The sequence below is a fragment of the Orcinus orca genome, chromosome 1 (genome assembly GCF_937001465.1).
Source record: "Orcinus orca chromosome 1, mOrcOrc1.1, whole genome shotgun sequence".
Taxonomy (NCBI): Eukaryota; Metazoa; Chordata; class Mammalia; order Artiodactyla; family Delphinidae; genus Orcinus; species Orcinus orca.
In genome coordinates, this window is record NC_064559.1 from 95,928,145 (window position 1) to 95,952,207 (window position 24,063).

General features: G+C 44.1%; 1 protein-coding gene across 5 annotated transcripts; it reads right to left on the bottom strand.

Moving 5' to 3' along the window:
* Positions 1-588: 588 nt before the first annotated feature.
* On the bottom strand, positions 589-20,467 carry LY9 (lymphocyte antigen 9). 5 transcript variants are annotated; one of them, XM_012538509.3, is made up of 10 exons: positions 20,305-20,463; positions 16,027-16,353; positions 11,762-12,037; positions 10,901-11,239; positions 9,463-9,732; positions 8,267-8,374; positions 7,224-7,277; positions 3,920-4,200; positions 3,490-3,561; positions 589-1,390 (listed from the first exon to the last, which is right to left on the bottom strand). In XM_012538509.3, exons 1-10 carry the CDS (start codon positions 20,426-20,428, stop codon positions 1,322-1,324), a joined length of 1,920 nt encoding a protein of 639 aa, XP_012393963.1. In that variant the 5' UTR covers positions 20,429-20,463; the 3' UTR covers positions 589-1,321. The 5 variants fall into 5 exon arrangements, with proteins under 5 accessions (XP_012393963.1, XP_012393962.1, XP_012393965.1 ...); XM_012538508.3 differs by having other exon boundaries at positions 9,427-9,732; XM_012538511.3 differs by lacking the exon at positions 11,762-12,037 and having other exon boundaries at positions 9,427-9,732.
* Positions 20,468-24,063: the final 3,596 nt, after the last annotated feature.

Below are 24,063 nucleotides of genomic sequence, written 5' to 3' on the forward strand. Positions count from 1 at the left end.
GCTCTTGAACCGGCCAGATTTGTTTAAGGAGCAGAATAGATCCTATGGGCCCAAGACCTTTTGGGATGCTCTATTCTGGAGTGTAATCACGTATATCATTATCATCTTACATGTCTTTGTTGAGCTTCTGTGATAAAGCCTTACAAAGATGATTATCCATGCAATGACCAGCCAATGAGCAAAGCAGTAATTAAGCTCCTGCTGTGTAGGAAGCACTGCCTGGCTCCCTGGGAGTACTCACTTCAGGCCGCAGAAGTCATACTGACCCCATGGACCATGTGCAGGGGCGCGTGACAGCAGAAGCACAGTATTCAAAAACATAAACGGGCTGCAAAGCACATGTAACGCAAGTGGACACGAGGGTATCATGAACGTAAATCAAGGGCCGTGTAACTTACAGGCAGGGGGACAGGGCTGAGGCCACAGTTTGGGGGAGAAGAGAGATATTATGCCTGTTATGCATCCAGACCTGACAATAAGGAGGGAAATTCTCTTGGGTAAATACGGGAGGCTTATTCAGAAGAGGCATTCTAAGCACTTAAAAAATATATCAAAAGAGCAGTACACACAAATGGTTTAAAAAATATCTGGCAGTACAAAATGTATGCATTAAAAAAATCCCCAAGCCAGTCTAGTTCCCTCCACAGAGGCAGCCACTGATAAGATCTTTGTATTTCCTTTCAGAACTTTTCTTTACCTATATAAACATACAGTTATTTTTTTTATCCAACCGGTAGCATATGATACACACTGTCCAAGACTTTGTTCTTTCCATTAACAATGTATCTTAGAGCTCATTCTATATTAACACATGTTAGTCTTTCCTTTCCTTTCTTTACAGAAGTGGCAGGTTTTGCCATCGCGTGGGTATACTTTCACGTGCTGAACCAGATTCCTACTAGATGGACACTTAGGTTATCTGTAGCCTTTTATTTAAAAAAATACTACTGTGGTCATGATTTCACCTAGATCTTTGTGTCTGTAAGTGAGAATATCTGTTGGATTTATCTTAGCAGCTCTTTAGAGGAACATGTGAAGGTCCAGGTCCCCTTCAACAACATGACAAGCCTTGGCAGAGTTCTGAGGTGTGCATCTGAGCTGAGAGGCAGAAACAGTATGAGCATGCAAGGAGACAAATGGAGCCCAGAAGTTGTCTGATCTGCTAATGGGTTTGGGAAGTCATGGGGGTGAGAGGAAGGGGGAGCCACAAATCCAGACATCGCTGGAACCCTGAAGGAAATTCTGAAGTGCTTCTGCCTGTGGGAGCCCCAGGCCCTGTTAGGTCCAGCACTCCAACCTCATGCAGGGAGGCAGCTGCATTTCAGGGAACATTTTCATAGGTAGATATTTCAGGAGACTCAAGATCATTCTGTTGCGGTGCTGGTACCACCTGTGAGCCAAAAGACACACAATAATATGGTTAATAAAGCAATTATCCAAGCTGATGACAAGCATTTACGGAGAATCTCCTAATGGTGAGGGCCATGCGCTAGGCTCTTTGGAAGGGAGATATGAGACAGTTTAGTGCAGCAAATTGAGGGTGTTCCAAAATGACAATAAAAGGCCTTGTTCCCAGGAAGCTACAGTCTAATGATCCCAGTCTCTACCCTAGCGAGAGAAACAATGCAGACATTTATATAAAGATAATTCAGGTGATAGAGGCTAAGTTCCAAAGTAATAGTCCAAACCATTAGACCTTCATATTCCAAGGGTTCTGAGGCTCCCTTGTCTGACAGTGTTCAGGAAAAGCTCTAAAGAGAAGATGAGACTTGAGCTGATGCAGAAAGGAGGTTAAGTATCATCAATAGCTTGGAAATAGCACAAACCTTCTTTGAGATATCATGCAGAGACAAGTGTCAGAAAATAACTAAAGTAGGTTTGAGAATTTCCTGATCAAGTGGGAAATAATGACCTTAGGAGACCCAGAACCAGAATTCCTGGTCCTGAAAATTCTGAGGGCAAGGAATAAATTCTTTCTAGAGTTTGGCTGAGGAAATGCACTGATTTCCACTTATATTGTGGGTGAAGGTGGTTTTAGGGGTCTTGAGTTCCTGGAGTGGTGTGGGAGTCATGCAGGACTGACCAGACAAGGTGGGGGGGGGGTGTCACATGACCATTCTGAAACTCAGAGCAGGGACTGCTGTCCATGACTTTAAGATTGACCAGTATTGACCCAAACGCAAAGGGCCAGGCCCAAGCAGCTTCAGTGAACGTAGTGAACAGTACAGATTTGGCCTTGAGGACAAAGATAAAGTTCCTAGCTGGCTAGGCATTAGGCCATGCTCTAGAAATCAGGACATGAGGCAGAGATGGTTGAACCAAACTGTGTATTTGCACAAGCGTTTACTGAGCAAATTCTATCCATCTTTTAAGACCTCATCCAAATTATTTTTTTCATGAAGCCTTTCCTGGCTACCTCCATGCATAGCTGTCTACCATTTCCAATGTCCGAAAAACCCTTGGGAACTGCACACAGTGCAGTTTTCTCTCATCATATTTTCTCTCATCTTTCAGGTGACTAAACCAATCCAACTCTCCTACATCAAAGATAGATAACAAGTCTTCAAAGTCAAAAGTGGTGCCTTAAACATATTTGAATCCCCGTAGCCCTCAGCCCAGTTCTGGGCAAACAAAAGGTATTCAATACATATCTACTGATTGATTCATCAATCACAGAGAAGTAGCATAATTGAAAAACTTTGAGAGTTAAAAAAAAAATCTTGTTCGCACAAGTCTTCTGGGGGAGACTTGAAAGCAAGTATGAATGGACCCAGTATTTCCAGGAAAGTGAAAGTGGAGTGGACAGCCAGATTCAGATCAAGGTTAATTGTTGAAGACGTTTCAGGGTTATTTAAAAACTCCTTGTGGTTTTTAATATTGAAATTCCAACCACTATCTGTGTGAACTGAGGCAAATTTAATTTCCTGAATCTCAGCTTCTCTGGCTATAAAGTTTGGATGACAGCACACTTGTAGAGTTGTTTTAAGGATCAGATGAGAATATGTTTGCTAATGTTTTGTAAACTGTAAAACTTTATATAAACTTATTATTAATGGGAAATTCTAAGCTTAAGGGATGTTTTAACACTCTAATGAAACCAATGTGCTGTAGTTAATAGCACATATTCCAAAAAATCTTGGCATTAGACTGTTGGCTAATTTCCAATTGTTTTGGGAAGTTGCCATTTTGATGAATTAGAGATAGATTTAGAAACATACATGGACCATACAGTGTTTGGGTTTACAGACTGTTATTCTGGTAGTATTAAGATTAATCAATATAAGATATCATTAAATTAATTAGAAATGTTCAGCTTTTGGCCACACAGATGTAAATCAGGAATATTTGTTTCAGCATCTCTATGCACCATGGAGTGTGTCAGGGGGGCACACAGTGATGGAACTTGAGCTCCTCTGCTTTCAGTTAAAATGGTCTGGGCAATATTTCCTCACTTTATGGGCCTTAGGATACAGAGAAAATTGTTCTCACCTTCTGAGGTTTCTGTATAGAGTAGTAGATTGTGGCTGACTTCTCTTTCTTCTGAGGAACTGGGGTCTGTCCCTGTAACAGACCAGCACCAGGATATCCATAATCACAGACGAGAGAGAGCTTTCCAGAGATTCGCCCTCAACTCGCACCCCACCAGGTTCTGATTACACATAGAGGGTGGGAACTGCCTTAGTGCAGTGGAAACAGTGCCTCTGGTTTCCCAGCACCTCCCTTATTTACGGCTCAAGAATGGGAGCGAAGTTCCTTTATATCAAGGGACCCCAAGGTTGGTAAACATGGATAGAATCACAATTCTCTGCCCTTGCACCGCTGGTCCTGTCCCCCAGTTTGGAGAGATTAGTCTTTCAGGTTACTGGATGGTCCTAGAATGGGGAGGGGGAGGGAAGGTGTACTGATCAAAAGAGCTCACCTGAAAGTCAAGGAACACCTGTGTATACACAGTTTCCCCTTCAATCGCAAGCGCTGGTGTCGTGTCATCTGGAGTGACGAGATAATACTCTGCTTGCCCCTCAGAGTCCGAGTCATGTCCAGCGTCCTCCTGAGTGACCAAATCACACACCTGGTCTCTTCCATTGACGGGCTGGTGCATCTCTGTCCTCTCCTCATCCTCCTCAGTTGTCCCATTGCTGTCAGAGCTGCTGTCGGAGACGTGCCTGGCGGTCTTAGGGAAAGTGTCCACCTTCTCATACCCTTGGGAGAGCATGGAGCATACTGTGTGGTCAGCAGTGGGCTCTGGAACACATTCTGCAGGGTTGGTAAAGTATGTACCAGCCCCCTTCTCTCTCTTGCTTTGTGCAAGGATCCAAGCTGCTCTGACTCCTAACCCCAGATGAGGCCTAGAGAACTGGAGGAGAAGGTGTTTTCCTGTCTTCCCTCACAGGACTCCATTCCATTACCCCTTCCTTCTTCCTTTCAAGCATTCACTTATTCATTCATTTGATAAGCATTCATCGAGTGTGATATGTGATGGACTTAGGAGCTCTCAGTGAGCAGGACTGGCCCCGTTGAATAAACCATCCTAACTGCCATGACAGGTACTCTGGGGAAACACAAAGGTGAGTTAGACCCGGTCTTGAAGGAGTACACTGTCTACCTGGGGGTCAGATCTATGCATAAATCAACTAATGTAAGGCCAACTGTGTCATAGGAAAAGTATGAGGAAAGTGCAGAAGTGAGAGGAGATGGTCTCTGGTTAGGAAGCAGAGAAGAACTTGTGAAGTGGCAGAATTAAGGTAGGCCTTGACATTGGGGCAGGACTTTGTTGAATGACAGTGTATTCTTGGTGGAAAGAACAGCATGATTAAAGGCAGGCATGAAACCTGAGGCACCCTCTCTTTTGGGAAAGGATGATACTTAAAATATTTAACAACCACAATGGTTTGGGCATAGGACAATCAGAATGGGTACCTGCTACGAACACCTGGGTGGATGTCTACTGCCTTCGGGACGTATCAAGCAACCCATTCGATCTAAGTGTAGAATAATAATGGCTCACATTTATTAAGTGCCCACTATGTGTCAGTCACTGTTCTAAATGTTTTTCATGAATAAATTCATTTAACCTGCATAAAACCCCATGAAGCCTAGACGATAACTATTCTTATTTATGTTTCACAGATGAGGAAACTGGAGCACATAAATGTTAAATATTTGCCCAAGTAAGTGGGAGGGCCAGGATCTGAATGCAGGTAATCTGGTCCCTGGTGTTCTTAACTGCTACTCAATACTGCCCCCTATGCCCTTTGTGTAGGAAAAAAGTAGACAAAAGGTGTCCTGGCCCAATACTGAGCAATAATCATAGTCATCACCTATTGAGTGCATACTGTGGGTGCTGCCCCACGCAGTCCTCACAGCAACTGAGAGGTTGGTGCCTTCATTTTGCAAAGTAAGGAAACTAAGGCTTAGAGACTGAATTGCCCAAGATCACTAAAAAGGAGGAGAGCTAGGATAAAAACACAGGATTATCTGACCTCAGGACTCATACACATGACCACTAGATTATCTTGCCTTTTGAGTAACAGACAAAGCCATGAGGAGCCATTGATGGTTTTAGAGCAGTCAGAATTAAGCTTTTCAAAGGGGGAGCAGAAGGGATAGAAAGGAAGAGTTCTGGAGTGGGAATGGCCAGTTAGGAAACTATTAACAATATTTCAGGGAAGAAGTTACAAGGAATGGGAATGTCTGTTAATAAGGACTTGTTAAATAAATTAAGGTACATCTGTAGAATGGAATAAATGGGAGTCAGTCTTAATCTACGTATGCTAATATTGCTAGGATCTACTGTTAAGTTAAAAAAGCAGGTTCAGAAAAATGTTATAGATGGCTCCCATATGTGTAATCAAAGGAAGAATATATGGCTTGTAAACGCGTTAAAGTGCTCTGAAAGGATTTAGACATACATATATCTTAACAATGGAGGTCTCTTCAGGGAGAGCTGGAGATTGGGATTTAGAAGGAGATTATTTTTAATTTATACCATGTGAATATGTGACTTTTCAATTAAAAAAAGAACCTGTTTCATAAAACAAAATATTGATGACAGCATGAACTCAGGCAGTGGCAGAGTCTCCAAAGAGGAAACTCTGGAGAGATAGTGGAGAAATAAAAGAAGCAGACCTTGGGCACTGAGGAGAGGTGCTGGGGGAGGGAGGAGGGACAGGGATGACAGTGGTATCCCCAAAACTTTTTTATTCCTCCTCCTGTGCCCAGGGTGCCAAGGAAGGAGGGTTCAGGCTAGGGGAGACCAGGGTCTGTTCTGCCAGCTCTAAGGAGGAAGCTGGTGGGAATCTCCAAAGTCTAACCTCATTTCCATTTCATGCCCCCTTTTTCTTGGTTACACTTTCCCATCAGAAAAGGCTGCAATGTTGGATTTCTGAGCCCCTGGCTCCCCCACACATTCCCTTCTCCTATTCCCTCTCCTTGGGGCATCCCCTCCATGAGAGGTGACATAGGGGTTTTTAAAGCAGGATTTGACTGAGTGGCCAGAGTTTGGAGATTCCTTAGAACTCCAGAGCTTCAGAGTTCAAGGTGGTAATTTAGGACACTGAGATTTGGGACTGGGAGAATAAGGAACAGGCATCTCAGCTCTCCACCCCAACACTCATCAGAACAGCTCCACTTTTACGTGCATTGTGATTTGGGGGTGTTGCATAATATTTTGTTTGAAGAAAGAATTCCTTAGCTTTTTCGAAAATTGGAAAACCACTGCCTCAGTAATACTTATGGGTAATAGGTATCTAAACAGTCTTATGAGTTTTAACTAACTTTTAATTTTGCTTCAGTCACAGATTTACTGTTTCATCTGGTCTTTGTTTCTCCATTCTTGGAGTGGAGACAGTAAATTCATCCTCATCATGGGGCACATTCCAGTGATGGCAGTCAATACCTGAGGAATCCTAGAGACCCCGGAGGAAGGACTAGTTCTCCTAGCTCTGGTTACCATCTTTCAGGAGTTCAGTCTGGTTGTGGCTTTTGTTCTCCAAACCACCTTCCTTTAGCATGCCGCTTGTCAGACTTTAACAGGCATACGATTCACCTACAGATCTTGTTAAAATGCAGATTCGTGTTCAGTATTCTGGGGTGGTGCCTGAGAGTTGTGTTTCTAACAAGCCCTTGGGTGTACCCACGTTGCTCGTCACACATTGAGTAGCCACACTCTGGAGCTTCCATCTGGCCTGGGAACCCCATAGCCTGTGTCACTGGTGATATATTACCTGATGTGTCAGCTGGAGCCTCAACTTGACTGGAACTGAAGGCTGGGGCTGAACCTGAGAAATCAAGTTAGAGAAGGATTATCATTAGGGCTGTGAGGGGAGAGAGTCGATTCTGTGAGAGTCAAAGGAGAGAGAGAGAGATTTCTGAGGACATAGGGAAAAGGCTTTAGGGAGGAGAGTGAACCCTGATGTGAGCACAAGCCCATGGGAAATGTTGGCCAGAGTCTAGGGTCATCTTCAGCTGAGGAGAATTCTCTGGAGTTTCCTGCCATCTCTCTGGAAGGGAGAGCTCTAACCCCTCTGTGGTAGCCACTCATCAGGTTGGTTTGCTGGCTCACAGTAATTCTTCCAGGGACCCTATATATTCTAACCAATCTGTTCTTTCTGGGAACTACTCCATTCCCACTTCAATACTGACATTCTAGAAGGAGCTACCAATCACAAACACTCATTCCATTGCCCACAGTGATTAGTCCAAGCAATAGTCACATGACCTAAAGCTGAGCCAATCAGAGAGATTTCTGAGGTTCTTCAAATTCGAGTTGGAGGGGAAACATCTTTTTCCCCTTCCTGGTGTCAGAACTACTAGTATGTGTGAGTCTGGAACTACCAGTTGCTGTGTTTTGGTACATTCCACCCCCACCCCTTCCCTTCAGCTGGCTGTATTAAGAGAGTTAAGCTGGCTTATAGGGAAAAATAGGGATGAGAGATGGAGAGCTCTGGTGGCTTTTGAGTCTCTGGTGACATTTGTCTCTAGGCCAGCTCTTCTCTTCCTTGCCCATAGACTGATTATGTGAGTCTCCAAATAATAAACCAGTCCCTTGCACCTCTCCCCACCCTTTCTTGTCTAAGCTAGTTTGAGTTGGGTTTCAATTATTTGCAACTAAAGAGTCCCAGCTGACACTCCTCCCCTATCATTCTGAGAAGAAATGAGGTCTTGGGAGAGAAGGGGTAGGAGGGAATTATGAGAGGACAAAGAAGTCTCCAGAGGTCCTAGGGAAATGGCCTCGTACTGGCAGATATCATTGATCTCAGAAACTCACATCGTCCTTTTTTCTTCCAAAAGCACCAGCCAGAGATCCCAAAGCACAGAAGGGTGAAAAGAACCATCAGGGAGATCCCAAACCAAAGTGCTGTCCTTCTCTCAGGTCCTGTGAAGAGGAACTGAGTGATATCAATATAAATAACAAGGGAGTTGGGGCAAGCAAAGGACAAAACATAAAGGCCATCCTACCTGCCTCTTAAAATCCCATACTATTGCGGGAAATATTCCTTTTCATTCATTCATTCATTCTACAGCTATTTATTGAGCAGTCATATTCCAGGCAAGAAATTATAGCAGTAAGACAGACACTGTCCCTGGGTAGAGAGGTTTATTGCTTGCCCAGTGTCACAGAGTTTTAAGTACCTGAGCTGGGATTTGAATGCAGGCTGTCAGATCCTAAAACACCCTTATCCATCACACTACACTGCCCCTCTCTATAAATGGCATAAGGACAGTTCTAGAAAGTGAATCCAGATTACTATTGATCGGGGCTCTAAAACCACTTGCCAGACACAGCCTGACCCAGCATTTTCACATCCTGGGTAGACCTTCCTTTTTTTCTACTTCTCTCTAGGGAAGAGCAGAGCACAGAACTCAGAGCCTCAATCCCGCTTCTGCTGTGTGACCTTGGTTAGTATGACTGAGGAATTAAATTGTCTATTTAATTTTAATTAATTAAAATTTAAATTAAAAATCAGCTACTCTATTCCTTATTGAAAAACTGATAAGTATATTTGGAACAACTCAGATATAAATATATTTTTTCAACTGCAAATTTTATGAAATCTGAATACAGATCAACTACTGCCCATGAGAATTTAGCATCTGAATTAAGATGCGCTGTAAGTGTAAAGTACATACTGGATTTCAATGACTTAGTACAAACTGAAATGCAAATTATGTCGTGAATAATTCTTTGTATTGACTACATGTTGAATTGATGATAGTTTGGATATATTGAGTTAAATAAAATATATGATTAAAATTAATTTTACCTGTTTCTTTTTGCTTTTTCTAATATGACTATTAAAAATTTAAATTACCTATTATAATTTCATTATATTTCTATTGGAATGTGCTGCTCTAAAGACTCACTCACACTCCCTCACTGCACTTTATAAAGAACCACTCAGAATGAAAACTCTTGGGTCCACGGACTTAAGGCTCTGAGGTCTGGCTGAACAGGAGAGCAACCTGGACAGAAGTCCCTAGAAAGAAACTGCTGGGAGCTGTTGCTGACAGGATTGCTGGCTCTGCATGTGAAGCTGGGGTGTTTTTCTCCACTTCTCCAGGAGACGCTGAGGTGAGCTCCCCCTTGGGACACAACAGCTCCTTTCTGTAGGGGGCTCCATCTGTATGTCACATTGTGTCCACTGTCCTCCACTGAGCATGTCAGGCTGATCCTGCAGACGCCGTCCTCAGTGAGCCCGAGGCTCCTGGTGACTTTTGGCTTCTTCAGCCTCCCTATGTGAGGAGAAAGGCAAACCAGATGTGGAGTCAGGCCTGCACCCTGGGCAGTTACCATTCAAAATATATTCATGAAGTTGTGGGTTGACACTGCCTTAGGGCTGGGAAGGTGCCTCCAGGAGTGCACCTGGACTTTTCTTTGATAGATCTAAAATCTCAGACTCATCACTTTACTCATCTTTGGTCCTTGGAAATAGAGGGGTTAATGAAAAGTGAAAAAAGATACCCCATCATTCTATACAGTATACTGTGAAGAACAAGCAAACCAATCAACACAAATAAGCACAACACTTCCAAGTGCACTGAGGCCCTTCAAGGCTTACATTTTGAGGTCCCATCATCTAATTTGTTTCCTTACGTGAGATAAGGAATATGGAGAGGTGAGCACAGCACTGTCACAGAGTAAGCACTTAATAAATGTTAACAATTTTAAAAGCAGCGTAAGACTGGCACTCTTTGTTCCCAATTTCTTATTCTTTTTGCTTGATCATCTTCCTGGTTCTTTGATACCTGAGTCACAGTAGGCAATAGAAGTGAACTAGTTGACTTGCATATTTTAACAGGACCATGGACAGTGACTCTTTTCTCATGTACTGAGACACCAACATGCCCAAGCAGAGGATAGGTTGACCATGTCTGAATGTTAGAGGTGAAGGAGCTGGCAAATTTAAATTATACAAACCGTCCAGCTAAGCTCCTGTGAAGCACAGGGCTGAGGAGGAAGACTCTGAGTTCTTTCCCTCACACTCAAGGAAGCCAAGTAGCCTTCCAAGCTCTTGGAGGTCACAGGACAATAAAGGCTTTCTCCTCAGTCTTCTATGATTTTACCCAGCCAGCTCTGCCTTATGCAAAATGATAATGTTCTATAAAAATACAGGTTGGAGAGTTCCTTGTCCTACCCAGTAATCAATGCAGGAGGACAGGGCAAGTACCAGAAGTTGGTTGATTGAGGCTTAACTGGAAGCCTAGAAGAAGGGGGCCTGGGCTAGGGGAATTTGCTCAGCTGCTGATTGTATTGTCCTCCTGTGAACGTACTGGTTTGAACTGAGTAGCTGTCCTGTGGGTCTGAGGCATTTTGTAGGAGGAGGGAGGTGGGCTAGGCAGCAAAGAGGAGAAAGCTTTCAGGGAATGAATCGAATGATGGGCGCTCTACTCAGAAACTCACGGTAGATGCTCAGGTTGATGTGTTTTGTGCTGGCAACTCTGGCGTTTGAGCACACATAGGCGTGGTAGGGGCCGGCGTCCTCCATCTTCAACTGGCCAATCTTTAGGGAGTAGTCCTGGCTGGAGACCCACACCGTGCTCTGATTTGGGTCCTTGAACTTAATGAGTTGATTGGCTGTTGCTTCTTCTCCCCGCTCTTCGCTGATAATAGAGGTGTTAAACATCCAGACAACGTTGTCTATGTGCTGACTGTCTGGGAGTGCCAGGGACAGGGTGATGGACTCCCCCAGGATCCCCGCCACTGTCTCCCCCATTGGTCTTCCTCTGGAAGCTCCTAGATCTGTAGCCAGAGGTGAGACATTGCAGTTTCAGCCACTGGTCTCGATCCCTTGACCCTCAGCCTGCCTGAAGGGGACCATAGCCTGATACACCCTCCTGCCCAGGCCTCCTTCCCCCTTTCTCTGATGAGGCATCCCTGCTGCTTTCCCATGACCACTTGTCATGCACAGGTATGCACCTGGCTCTGCCTATTGCATACCCAGTCCTCTCCTGCCCTCTCTGCCCTTCTAAGGACACCCTAGGAGACACCCCTACCCAAGCAAAGAGAAATCTGGATTTCTGCATCCATACTCTCTTTCCCTCTCTTGTGTTATAGACCCTTGGAGTTTCAGAGTGCCCTGGGAGTTCCCAAGTCCCCTACCAGTCTCTCTCAGGCTCCTGAGGGTAGAGAAAAAGGGATTTTCGGGCCTGTTCTCTTACCTCCCTACCTCATCTGTGTCCTGCCAGAATCCTGGGATTTAGACTCTGTAGCTGCTTAGACTGTTTCTGGAATCCCCTGGAGGGCCTCAGTGGAGCCAGTTACCTGTACAGAACTGCCAGGCATGGACAGGGCGGGAGCTGCTCTGGCTGACGGGGTTCTTGGCTCTGCAGATGTATGGCAGGTTTGGGTCACAGGGCAACCAAGAGATGGTGAGACTAGGCCCCCCCCAGGATTCAGAAGCATGGGGATCCCTCGAAGTCCAGTAGTACTGAACATCTTCCCCTGCCCCCTTCACGGAGCATACAAGGGTGATGTTACAGGAGGCGTTCTCAGACATGTTCACAGACATCATGGTGACTTGGGGTTCCTGCAGCTGTTCTGCAGGAACAAGGGCAATAGGAAGACTATTCAGACTCCTTCCCCAGCAGGAAAGGGCTAAGTGAAAAATATGGTGTTGGTAGAAGAGCTGGGGGCCAAAGGAAGAGGCCAGCATTATCTGTTCCAGTGGCAAGTCTTTTTTTTTCCTCTTTGTATCCCATGCAAGCTAGGTTGATTGCCTTTCCTCAGTGCTTCCATAGTATCCTCTACAGCTGTTATCACCAAGACTCAACATGGCAATAGTCTGATTATTCTCTCTCTCCCCCACCAGTTAGTGAATTCCTTGAGGACAGAGCCAGTGTCTGTGTCTGAACATCTAACATCTGCCTGGTCCATGAAAGACACTCATGAATGTTTGGTAAATAAATGGATGAATGAGCCAGCCTCAAACACGGGGGATTTGGAAGCTCTGCCTCTATAATTTGAGTTGCCTTTTGGTCTAGATTTGGGACCCACTGTGCTTCCAGACTTTCTTCCTGGTCCTCTCCTTTCCTTTTGTTCCATCTCCTCTGTTCACAGCCTGTGTGTGTGTGTGTGTGTGTGTGTGTGTGTGTGTGTGTGTAAGTTCATTTTCTTTTTTGAATAGGCAATACATACATAAAATTGAAATTGCAAAGATACAAAAAGGTACATATGCACACACAAAGAAACAAGCTTTCTTGCCCCAGCCACCTAGTTCCTCTCCCCAGGAATTATTGTTCTTGGAGGCAATTACTGTTATGAGAGTCTTGTTGATCTTTCCAGAGATATTCTAGTTGTAGACACACATATATATAATAGCATGCTGTACATATTGTCCTTAAGCTTTTAAAAATTTTAATGATATATCTGGGAAATTGTTGTATGTTAGTACATATTAAGTTGATTCATTCTATTTCTGTTAATTGCATAGAATTCCATTTCTTTAATATATCCAGAGCACCCTAAAATATCAATCAGAAAGGTCAAACAATCCAATAGAAACACGGTGTTATAGGCTAAATTCTGTCCCCACAAAGTTCGTATGCTGAAATTCTAACCCCAAGTACCTCAGAGTGTGATTGTATTTGGATATAAGACTGTATTTGGAAACGGAGGTAATTATTTTAAAATAGGGTCATTAGGATGGTCCCTAATCCAACATGTCTGGTGTCCTTATAAGACGAGGAGATTAGGACAGAGACAACATAGACAGAGAGACAACCGTATGAGGACATAGGGACAGAAGGTGGCCGTATACAAGCCAGGGAAAGAGGCCTCAGAAGAAGGCCTCATGACCAGCCCCAGATTTGTGAGAAAATAAATCTCTGTGGTTTAAGTTACTCAGTCTGTGCTATTTTGTTATCGCAACCCTAGCAAACCAACACAGATTTTGGCACCAGAACTGGGGTGCTGCTATAATGAATACCCAAAAATATTGAAGTGGCTTTGGAACTGGTTAACTGATAGAGGCTGGAAGAGTTTTAAGGTGCATGTTAGAAAAAGCCTAGATTGTCTTCAAGAGACAGTTCATAGAAATGTGGATGTTAAATGTGATTCTGGTAAGAGCTCAGAAAGAAAAGAAGAGATCTGTAAAGAAAATTTCTATTATCTCAGAGATAGACATATTATTGTCAATATAACATTGATAGAAATATAAACATTAAACGTGTGGCTGGTAAGGTAATAGTTGAAAAATGAAGAGCCTGTTATTGGAGGAAAGGTGATACTTATAAAGTGGAAAAGAACTTAGACAAATTATGTTCTAGTATATTGTAGAAAGCAGAACATTTAAGTGATGAACTGGGTATTTAGTTAAGGAGATCTCCAAGCAAAGCGTTGAGGGCACTGCCTGTTTTCTCCTTTTGCTTGTAGTAAAATGTGAGAGAAGAAAGATAAATCGAGGAAGGAAGTGTTAAGAAAGAAGAAACCAGAATTTAAAGATTTGGAAAATTCTCAGCCTATCTATAGAGCAAAAAATGAGAATTTGTGTCTGGGGAAAACACTGAGAGTATGGATAGACAATGGTGTAATTCAAGGATCCAGTCAACCATTTCAGTAGAAATTCTGCCACCTTGGACTGAAGGGACACAGATGGGACAAAATGAAGGAAGGCTGTCAGATTTGGGGGATTTTACAGGATAAGCCAATAGAGATGTCCAGCTGAGACCATGCTTTATCCTTCAAGAAAAGGGAAGAATGACCCCAAGGGCAGTTCAGAGGTCGACAGGTCTGCCACTGGCACCACAGGCCTAAAGGTCATAGGCCCAGGGGCCGTTGGTGGCGTGGTTTCCTCCTTGGTTCCAGGGGGCAGGGCTGCTGGCCAGGGCCCAGGGCCAAGGAGGTATGGTTGCCACCCCAGTGGACCAGGAGGATAAATCATAGAGCCAAAGGGGATTATTCTCAGATCTAAGAAGATGTGGAGACTTCCCTCGTGGCGCAATTGTTAAGAATCCGCCTGCCAATGCAGGGGATACGGATTTGAGTCCTGGTCCGGGAAGATCCCACATGCCGTGGAGCAACTAAGCCCGTGCACCACAACTACTCAGCCCGCGCGCCTAGAGCCCATGCTCCACAACAAGAGAAGCCACCTCAATGAGAAGCCCACGCGCCACAATGAAGAGTGGCCCCTGCTCGCTGCAACTAGAGAAAGCTGACATGCAGCAACAAAAAACCCAATGCAGCCAAAAATAAATATATAAATAAATAAAATTTATTAAAAAAAAAAGAAAATACATCATCAAAGAAAAAAAAGATGTGGTACATATATATACAATGGAATATTACTCTGCCATAAAAAAAGAATGAAATAATGCCATTTATAGCAACATGGATGGACCTAGAGATTGTCATACTGAGTGAAGTAAGTCAGACAGAGAAAGACAAATATCGTATGACATCACTCATATGTGGAATCTAAAAAAAGGGTACAAATGAACTTATCTACAAAATAGAAATAGAGTCACGGATGTAGAAAATAAACTTATGGTTACCAGGTGGTAAGGGGGGGATAAATTGGATTGACATATACACACTACTATATATAAAATAGATAACTACCCCAATAAAAATAAAAAAAAATCTAATAGAATTTGCCCTAATAGGTTTTAGACTTGTTTGGGACCTGTGACCCATTTCTTCTTTCAGATTTCTCCCTTTTGGAATGCAAATGTCTATGTTGTGCCTGTCCCATCATGAAAGCAGGTAACTTGTCTGGTTTCAAAGGTTCACAACTGGAGAGGAATTTTGCCTAGGATGACTTATACCTCAAGTCTCACTTATACATGATTTAGATGATATCTAGATAAGATTTTGGACTTGATGTTGGAATGGGTTAAGACTTTGGGAGCTGTCGAGATGGGGTGAATGTATTTTGTGAGAAAGACATGAGTTCTGGGGGACCAGAGGGCAGAGTGTTATGGGCTGAATCAAAATTCATATGTTGAATTCATAATCCCTATTACCTCAGAATGTGACTGTATCTGGAGATAGAGATTTTAAAGAGATAATTAAGTTAAAATGGGGTTATAATGTGGGCCTGAATCCAGTATGACTGGTGTCCTTGTAAAAAGAGGAGACTAAGACACAGACAACACAGATAGAGGGACGACCATGTGAGGACACATCAAGAAGGTGGCCATCTGCAAGCCAAGGCATGAGTCTCAGAAGAAATCAAACTTGCTGACACCCTGACCTTGGACTTCTACCCTCTAGAATTGTGAGAAAATAAATTTTTGTTGTTTAAACCACTCAATCTGATCTTTTGTTATGGCAGCTCTAGCAGCTAATACAGATGGATGGATAAAGGATATTAACACAGAGAGAGAATCCACATGGCAGAAAACAGAATCCAAATAGCTCTTAAACACAGTTTGGCTGTTCTTCGCTCTTGACATCTGTATTTATGGAATTGGGGGAAAAGGACCAATGTGATAGTTCTCTTTGTCCTAGAGAGATTAATTCCTGGAGAGGGAAAAACCCTGCTTTTAAAAATAAAAGGTCAAAACCCACAGACGCTCTCTGGAACTCACCATAGATAGACAGGGTGAATTTCTCACTTGTGGTGACTTTAGAATTCTTTTGGTTTATCTGGGCTTTGTAGGATCCTGCATCTTTCAGAGTCAGCTTGTTGATAGACAAGGAGTTGTTCTGGGTGACGTTTATTCGCCCCTGGTAGCTTTTGTCTATTAAGATAATCTTTCCGCTTGCATCTGCTAAAGCCAAAGCTTGTTGGGGACCACTCCAGGTGATGTGCTCAATTTCTGCATCTACTGAAATGTTCAGGGACAGAATCACCGAACCCCCTAGAATCCCTTTCACCACTGTTGGTGTTGTGTCCTTTTCAGAGGCTCCTAGCCCTGCAGAGAAAAAAGAGGGACTTGGAGGAGGAGCTGGAGTCCTCAAGCCAGCGTTCATTTGTTTGTTCATTTATTCATGCATGTGTACATTCATTCATTCAATAAACACATATTGGCAATAAATGCCAGATGTTGAGAAATGAAATGATATTTTGGCTGTCCTCCCTCTAGGTCCATTGCTTAGCAAATGGACCTCATTCATCCATTCATTCACTTCCCAAACATTCTCTCCCAGGAATGTAGCTACAATAATCAGTAAAACAGACTTTATAGGTTTCTATTCCTACAGGGAAATTAGCATTGTGGCTTTCAACGAATTTCTAAATTTCTCTGAGAATCAGTCTACACATCTGTAAGACAGAAATGTTCACACCTGTACCATCTTCCTCCAGGAATGTGGTAGAGATGAAATAAAATCAGGTTGCTGTAAATCATAAAGAACTAATGAAGTAAAAATATGGAGCATCTTTAAAAAAACAAGATGGATTGATGGATGGCTAAAAGGGTGGATAGATGAATAGGTGTGTGATAAAGGAAGTAAAGTAAAACACCAGTGATAGAACTGAGCTGGGAGGTATCTGCATGTTCACTGCAAAATTCTTTCGAGTTTTCTGTACGTTTGAGAATTTTCATAATAAACTATTGGGAATTAAAGGAGCATCTCTCGCCTCTATTATCACCTTACCTTTCCCTCTTTGCCCATGGATCTCAGCCTGACTTTGGCTTGGCCAGGGAAATCTGGTCTGTGCTTGGGAACAAGGTTTGGGGTTGGGAATAGGTAGGTAGCATTGATTCAACACCTGATTTCCTCATCTCAGGAAAGACCCGGATCTCTGATAACCATTGTTACTAAGGGCTCCAGAGGCCTGACATTTGGCCACGGCAGCTTATTTCCTTGTAGAGGTCCTGTGAGTATCCTCTGGGTGACCCCAACCTGGATTCCCAGATTCCAGGACTTCTGAGGCTCTAGAGAGTGCTCTGTAAACCCTAGACCAACTCAGATGGGTTCAGGACCCAGACTCCTCCAGGAATTCTGGGTGGAAAAATATGTAGAAAATGTTAGAGAGAGAGGAGTGTCCAAAGTACAGCCTGGATGGATGGGAAAAGGTTGAAGTGTGTTCTGAAAGCCTAAAGGTTACGGGTTCCGTAGACACAGAGAAGAGATTGGTGCAGGCCAAGGGGGTCTCTGCCCAGACCCCCATCAGCAGAGCGCTTGGACCTTGTGGCGTGGTAGCTAGGGAGGACACAGGACTAGGAACCCTGGACACGAAAGGGTCAGTTCAGGTGGACTCTGGGGGCAGATTCAGAAGACAGAAGCTTAGCTGTAGTGATGTTGGTTTGAGGTTGCCTAAAAGAGAGCTCTTCTCATCCAGAAGACACTGCTTATGATTGCTATGTGTGTATTAGGCACTTTGTAGAAATCACTTCACTTAATCCTCAAAATTATCTGATAAGTAGTCCTGTTTTTCTGATAAGGAACTGAAATTTAGAGAGTTTAAGCCACTTGCCTGAGATCACAGGTTTGGTCAGTTGCAGAGCCCAGATTCTATGTATGTGATGCCCCAGGGTATAGAGGCCAAGAGCACTGACCACCCCATCCTGGAAGCCCAGAGGTGCTGGGTCTTGGCTGGGCTCATATGAACATGTTTTGACATCATCGCTCCTCACATCAACGATAAACAAAGCCTCTCATACTGTCAGTGGGAGGAGCAGGATGTGGTCCTGATCATATTGTAGCAGAGTGCTACACAGCTCCCTGCAGAGTGACAGGAGCCCCAGGTATCAGCCATCTTATTTTTTTATTTTTTATTTTTGCGGTACGTGGGCCTCTCACAGTTGTGGCCTCTCCCGTTGCGGAGCACAGGCTCCGGACGCGCAGGCTCAGCGGCCATGGCTCACGGGCCCAGTCGCTCCACCGCACGTGGGATCTTCCCGGACCGGGGCTCGAACCCGTGTCCCCTGCATCGGCAGGCGGACTCTCAACCACTGCGCCACCAGGGAAGCCCAGCCATCTTATTTTTTAACTACATCATTTGACAAATAATTAAAGGGGGCTTCAAAGATTGTGATAACTGAATTTGACTTGCCCATCCTTGAATAGTGTCTGAGAATAATGTACTTAACAGTGATTATCATAATAACAAACATAGCTTCCACCAACTATGTGCCAAGCACTGTACACATACCATCTCTATTGATAAAACAGTCTTGCATAATACATCTTATTATTTGTATTATACACTTAAGAAATAGAGGCTCACACACCTAAGAAATGATGGAGAAAGGACTTAATTTCAAATATTCCTGGTACTGAAGCTGGGGACGAGGGGCCAAAACTTTTCACCCTACTGCCTCCTAGGTTCCTGAAACAACTGCTTGGAAACACAAAAGCCTCAAGGAAACTCCCTTCTAGACCCAAACAGTGAGGTTTGAGGTAACCCTAATTGGTGGAACCAGACAGAGGGAGATGTCTCTTTGCCCTGAACTGTTTGAAATTTCCTGCATTGACCACCTGAGGCTTGGAGGTCGTTGGATGTGGCTAATTCCAGGTTTATCCAACATAACCAAGAAGCACCTCAAGAGCTGGGTGTGGATATAAACAGCCTGCTGCCACCTGTGTTTTTATGGTGAGAAAAGATGAAATAGAAAGTGAAGGGGCTTCCCTGGTGGCGCAGTGGTTGAGAGTCCGCCTGCCGATGCAGGGGACACGGGTTCGTGCCCCGGTCCGGGAAGATCCCACATGCCGCGGAGCAGCTGGGCCCGTGAGCCATGGCCGCTGGGCCTGCGCGTCTGGAGCCTGTGCTTCGCGACGGGAGAGGCCACAGCAGTGAGAGGCCGGCGTACCGCAAAAAAAAAAAAAAAAAAGAAAGTGAAGAGAGGGGGCTTCCCTGGTGGTGCAGTGGTTAAGAATCCACCTGCCAATGCAGGGGACACGGGTTCAATCCCTGGTCTGGGAAGATCCCACATGCCACAGAGCCACTAAGCCCTTGCGCCACAACTACTGAAACCCATGCGCCCTAGAGCCCATGCTCTGCAGCAAGAGAAGCCACAGCAATGAGAAGCCCGCACACAGCAACGAAGACCCAACACAGCCAAAAAAAGTGAAGGGAGGTCAAACTAAAATTCAGCCTTGAGGTCTAGGCTCCCTCTACCTCCATACATGCATCTAAGAGTTTTCTAGAGTTTTCCTCACTGCCCATCCCCACCCCTATCCTCACTGCTGTCAGGTCCTTAGTGCTACCTGCATTATCCTCCCTGAATCCCTGGTGAGGAAGAAGGATTCCAGACAGATAGTAACTGTCACAGTCCCAGGTGGTTGAGATACACCCTGGGGTACTGGGTTAGCTCTGCCCACTGGAGAGGGGTGAGCAAAGATGAAATAGAAAGTGCTCTTGAGAAATGTTTCTCAGAAACTAGCAGGACTTGGGCCTTGAGGGGGAGGTAGGATGGTGGGGAGAAAGGATATTCACATAGAAGCCACCTAGCCGAGGGCAACCAGACCATCTCCAGATCCCTAATGAAGCCTCCATACATGTGATAAACAAGGCAGGATGTAGAAAGAAGCTCGAGCAGTTCTATCCCTCCCTAGGAAATTGACAGGTGGCTTACCCTCAGGACAAGTTCCCTGTATCTCTCTGTGTGTTTTACCCACAGTGTATAGGGAACAAACTCATCACCCAGTATTTCTTAGCAGGAAGATGTGAGGGTGAGAGGAATAGAGTCTGAGCCCAGAGTTATTTGTGACCGGGGCTAGAATGTCACCTATTCATGGTGTGTAACTATGCATACTCACACACACACATACAGAGCTCAGAGTAAGGTGGAACTTGCAGAATAATTACCAAAAGGAGAAGAGTTTCCTGCTTTTATCAGTTAGAATCCCCAGCAGAAACGTGACCAGCCTCAGAGGAACACCAGTAGCAAGCGGCGGTGGCCATAGTGTGGACTTACCCATGAGCAGGAAGAGGAGAGAGATCCATAGAAAGGGAGAGAATATGTGTGGCTGACTCTCTGGTGGCTTATTGGAGAGAGTTTGTAGAGCCCAGCCATCTGTTTGTCTCCCTGGGCTCGCCATGATGATCTGTTTTCAGATAACACGCTGAAGGAGGAAACACTTACCACAGCTTCCGCAATTGCATGTGAGTGTGTGTGTGTGTGTGTGTGTGTGTGTGTGTGTGTGTGTGTGTGTGTCCCAGGGAGGGTTGTTTATACCCAGCACCACGGACTCCTCCCACATGCTCAGGCTGGGGTACAGGTCCCGAGTCTATTAATAACCTTCATGGGATTTGCAAACCAATAGCGGGTATCACTTGCTTCAGCCTCAGGAGACTTAGGTTCTAAACTTGGCTCTGAAGATGCCGCTTAAAGATCTCTACCTCCTGGTATTCATGCCCTAGTGTAATCACCTCTTCTTGAGTGTGGGATAGATTTTGTGACTTGCTTCTAGTGAGCAGAATGTGGCAGAAGGGATGGGATGTGGCTTCCATCTTGGGCTCTCTTTCTCCACCCCCATCCCTCCTTGAGCTCATGCGAGGAGCCAGGTATTATGCTGTGAACTGCAGGCCTCCAAGATAAGGAAGGCCTCCAGCCAGCGTCCAGCATGGAACTATCGGCTCTGGCCAATGGTTGATGAGAACCTGAGGCCTGCCAAGAGCCACAGGAATGAAACTGGAAGTGGATCCTCCCCTAGGAGGGCCTTGAGGTGACTGCAGCCCTGGCTGACACCTTGACTGTAGCTTAACGAGGGACCCTGAGCCACAGGCACCCAGCTAGGCTGTGCCTGGATTCTTGATCCACAGAAGCTGTGAGATAATAAATGTTTATTGTTTTAAGCTGCTAAGTTTTGCAGTTTGTTACACAGCAATGGATAACTAATACAATGGTCTAATAAATTCCCTATTTTGCTTAAGCCAGTTTGTGTTGGCTTCCTGTCAATGCAACTGAAAGACTTTGAATTAATCCTGAAAAAACACCAGGGAAATTGTGCTGAGGATGGATGTTGCAGGTAACGGTTGTAGAACTGGCTGAGTTGAGAATTAAGTTGCGGGGGGTAGCATAATTCCCTTTATTTGCCTTGGGAAGCTGACTTCTTTTAATTGATAGTGTAATAGCTGGTTAAGCTGTAGCTTGTTGTATCTTGAGATTTATATGTTTACTTAGACTATAACATTAGAGGACTTAGAAAACTTCAGGATGGTGGAGTGTGTGGTTTGAGCTAACATTCAGTGAGTGCTTCTCGGGTCCTAGGCCCTCTTCTAAAACTTGACACAAATTAACTCATTAGTCCTCACAACAGCTTTATGAGATAGGTATTTTTTTTATCATCTCCACTCTATAGATGAGAAAACTGAGGTATAAGGAGAGTAAGTAGCTTGCTCTGAGTTTTGTAGTTACTGAGAATTTGAACCCAAGAAGTCTGGGAGGAAGGAGGGAGAGAGGGGGACAATTAAGATAACAGGCCTCTGCCCATGGAGAGCTTCTTCAGAGGCTGGTCATGAGCTGATGCTGTACAATCCTGAGAGGGAAGCCCTCCTTAAATTTGTGCTTTAGACACCTCTCTCACCTCACTCGAGTACTGGCCCTGTGGTTAGAATGTGGTTTCCTAGAGAGAACTGCAGGACATGGGGCCAGGAACGGTTGCCGCAGCTCAGATAGAGAGTCTTACAACCTAGGAGCTATGGACTAAATGTTTGTGTCTCCCCAACATTCACATGTTGAAGTCTAATCCCAAATGCGATGGTTTTAGGTAGTGGAATATTTGGGAGATGATGAGGTCTTGAGGGTGGAGCCCTCAAGAATGGGATTAGTGTCCTTATACAAGAGACCCCAGAGAGCTCCCTCACCCCTTGTGCCATGTGAAGACACCTTGAGAAGATGGCTGTCTATGAACCAGGAAGCAGGCTCTCACCAGACGCCAAACCTGCTGGTGCCTTGATCCTCGACTTCCCAGCCTCCAGAACTGAATTTCTTGTTTATAAGGAACACAGCCTATGGTATTTTTGTTATAGTGGCCCAAATGGACTAAGACATAAGACTACAGGCAGTGATGGTCCAGCAAGTGTTTTTAAGCAGAGGCATGGCCTGACTCAAGGACTCGAAGAAAGATTACTCCAGCAGCAGAGTGGAAGGTGGATGGAAGGAATGAGACTGAGATATGAGAAGACAGGTCACTAGGGAGCCCAGGTAAGAGCATGAGAGCAGGGACAGCCTGGATGGGAAGAGAGAACAAAGGTGGGAGAGGGTTCAAAGATATTGTTAATAATAAAAATAATCACTAACATCTGTTGAGTAATTGCTGTGGGTAAGGCTTTGTGCTTGGAGTTTTACATACGTTTTCTCTTTTAATCCTCAAATCAACACTATTTGGTTGGTACTGCTATTATCCCCATTTTAGAGATGAGGAAACTGAGGCTTAGTGAGGGAAATGTCATTGGAAGGACCATCTTTGAAGTTGTGAACATAGGTAGACGCAATCTTGTGATAGAATCCAAATGAAGTATCATTTAAGGATAGTAATTAAGTACAATAAAAATCTAAAATAATGCGAGTTTTGATATAATGCAGTTGGCAAATGGGGTCTTGTACTCACCCAGCCCCTGTCTTCACACAGCGAGCGCTAATATTCTCATTGGGCCATGGATGCAAAGACACCTAGTGTTGGGAAGCAGAGTGGAGGCAGGTTGGTCCCAGCATCTCGTTTCTCAGTGTCCTTGTACCAGGCCAGCAAAGGGTGCAAATGACTGGAAAGTCTGGAACCCCTGCTACTGTCCTGGAAATCCAGCCAGTCATAGGCTCCTATTTAATGGGCATTGCCTTCAGGTAGTATCAGACTCCAGCCTGGGCTGCAATTTGGATCCTGCAGCCATAGTCCCAAATTTAGTTGCATAGATTCACCATGAGCCCCAAACCAGCCCTTCAATAACTTTGCAATTAAGATGACCCTGCATGTTACATAACTGCATTTTTTTGACTTTACTTTTAATGTTATGTGGGGTTCTAATATGTACTATTCCTAAAGATTGGAAGAATATGAAAAGAGTATAGAAGTTTGGCAAGTTCAAAGCTCTTTACACCTAAATGGAAAGAGAGTTAAATATCTTAAGAGCAAAAAGAAATGCAAAGGAAAAATCAAGTTCTGAAGTTGCAGGAAGGGGAAAAATTAGGTAATATCACAGTGTGCAAATTGAATCTAGGGGTCAAGGGCATGAGACCAGCCTCTTAGAGGGCATCAACAAAGTAAATAAAGGGACCATCAGCTAAAGTCTCAGTGATATCTGATCATTAACCAACTGTCCTTGGTTGAGAAAGTGGCCCAGGGAATAGCTGGGATTGAGATGATTGTTTCCTTTGTAGCTATGAATCTTTCAATCCTGGAAAGATAAGGAATTCAGAATAGACATGTTCAAGATATCAGTTAATACTTTTTGTTTAAGCATATGTATTGTTTAAGAAATTCAGCTTATTAAAGTTATAGTTAACTTTGTGGTTCTGATTTGAACTGTGTTAATTGAGTAATTGATTTACACTTTGATTTTAGTTGGAAATCTTAAGTATATATGAAGTATTGAATATTTTAAAACCACTTAAGAACCACCATATTTAAAACTTTAATTATTAGATTTATAAGCTCTCTTTAAGTATTTGGGGAGGCTTATTTGTTGATGAAAATACTTTAGAAGGAAATTAAATATATGACATTCAATAGTGAGG

What these genes read in the sequence shown, in the direction of transcription:
- LY9 (XM_012538508.3), bottom strand. Translation starts at nt 20,428, where the DNA reads ATGGCGAGCCCAGGGAGACAAACAGATGGCTGGGCTCTACAAACTCTC. An exon ending in CATCAACCTGAGCATCTACC is followed by an intron (nt 9,733 to 10,900) that starts GTGAGTTTCTGA and finishes CTCCTCACATAG; the next exon opens with GGAGGCTGAAGAAGCCAAAA. An exon ending in TTGGAAGAAAAAAGGACGAT is followed by an intron (nt 7,278 to 8,266) that starts GTGAGTTTCTGA and finishes TTGATTTCTCAG; the next exon opens with GTTCAGCCCCAGCCTTCAGT.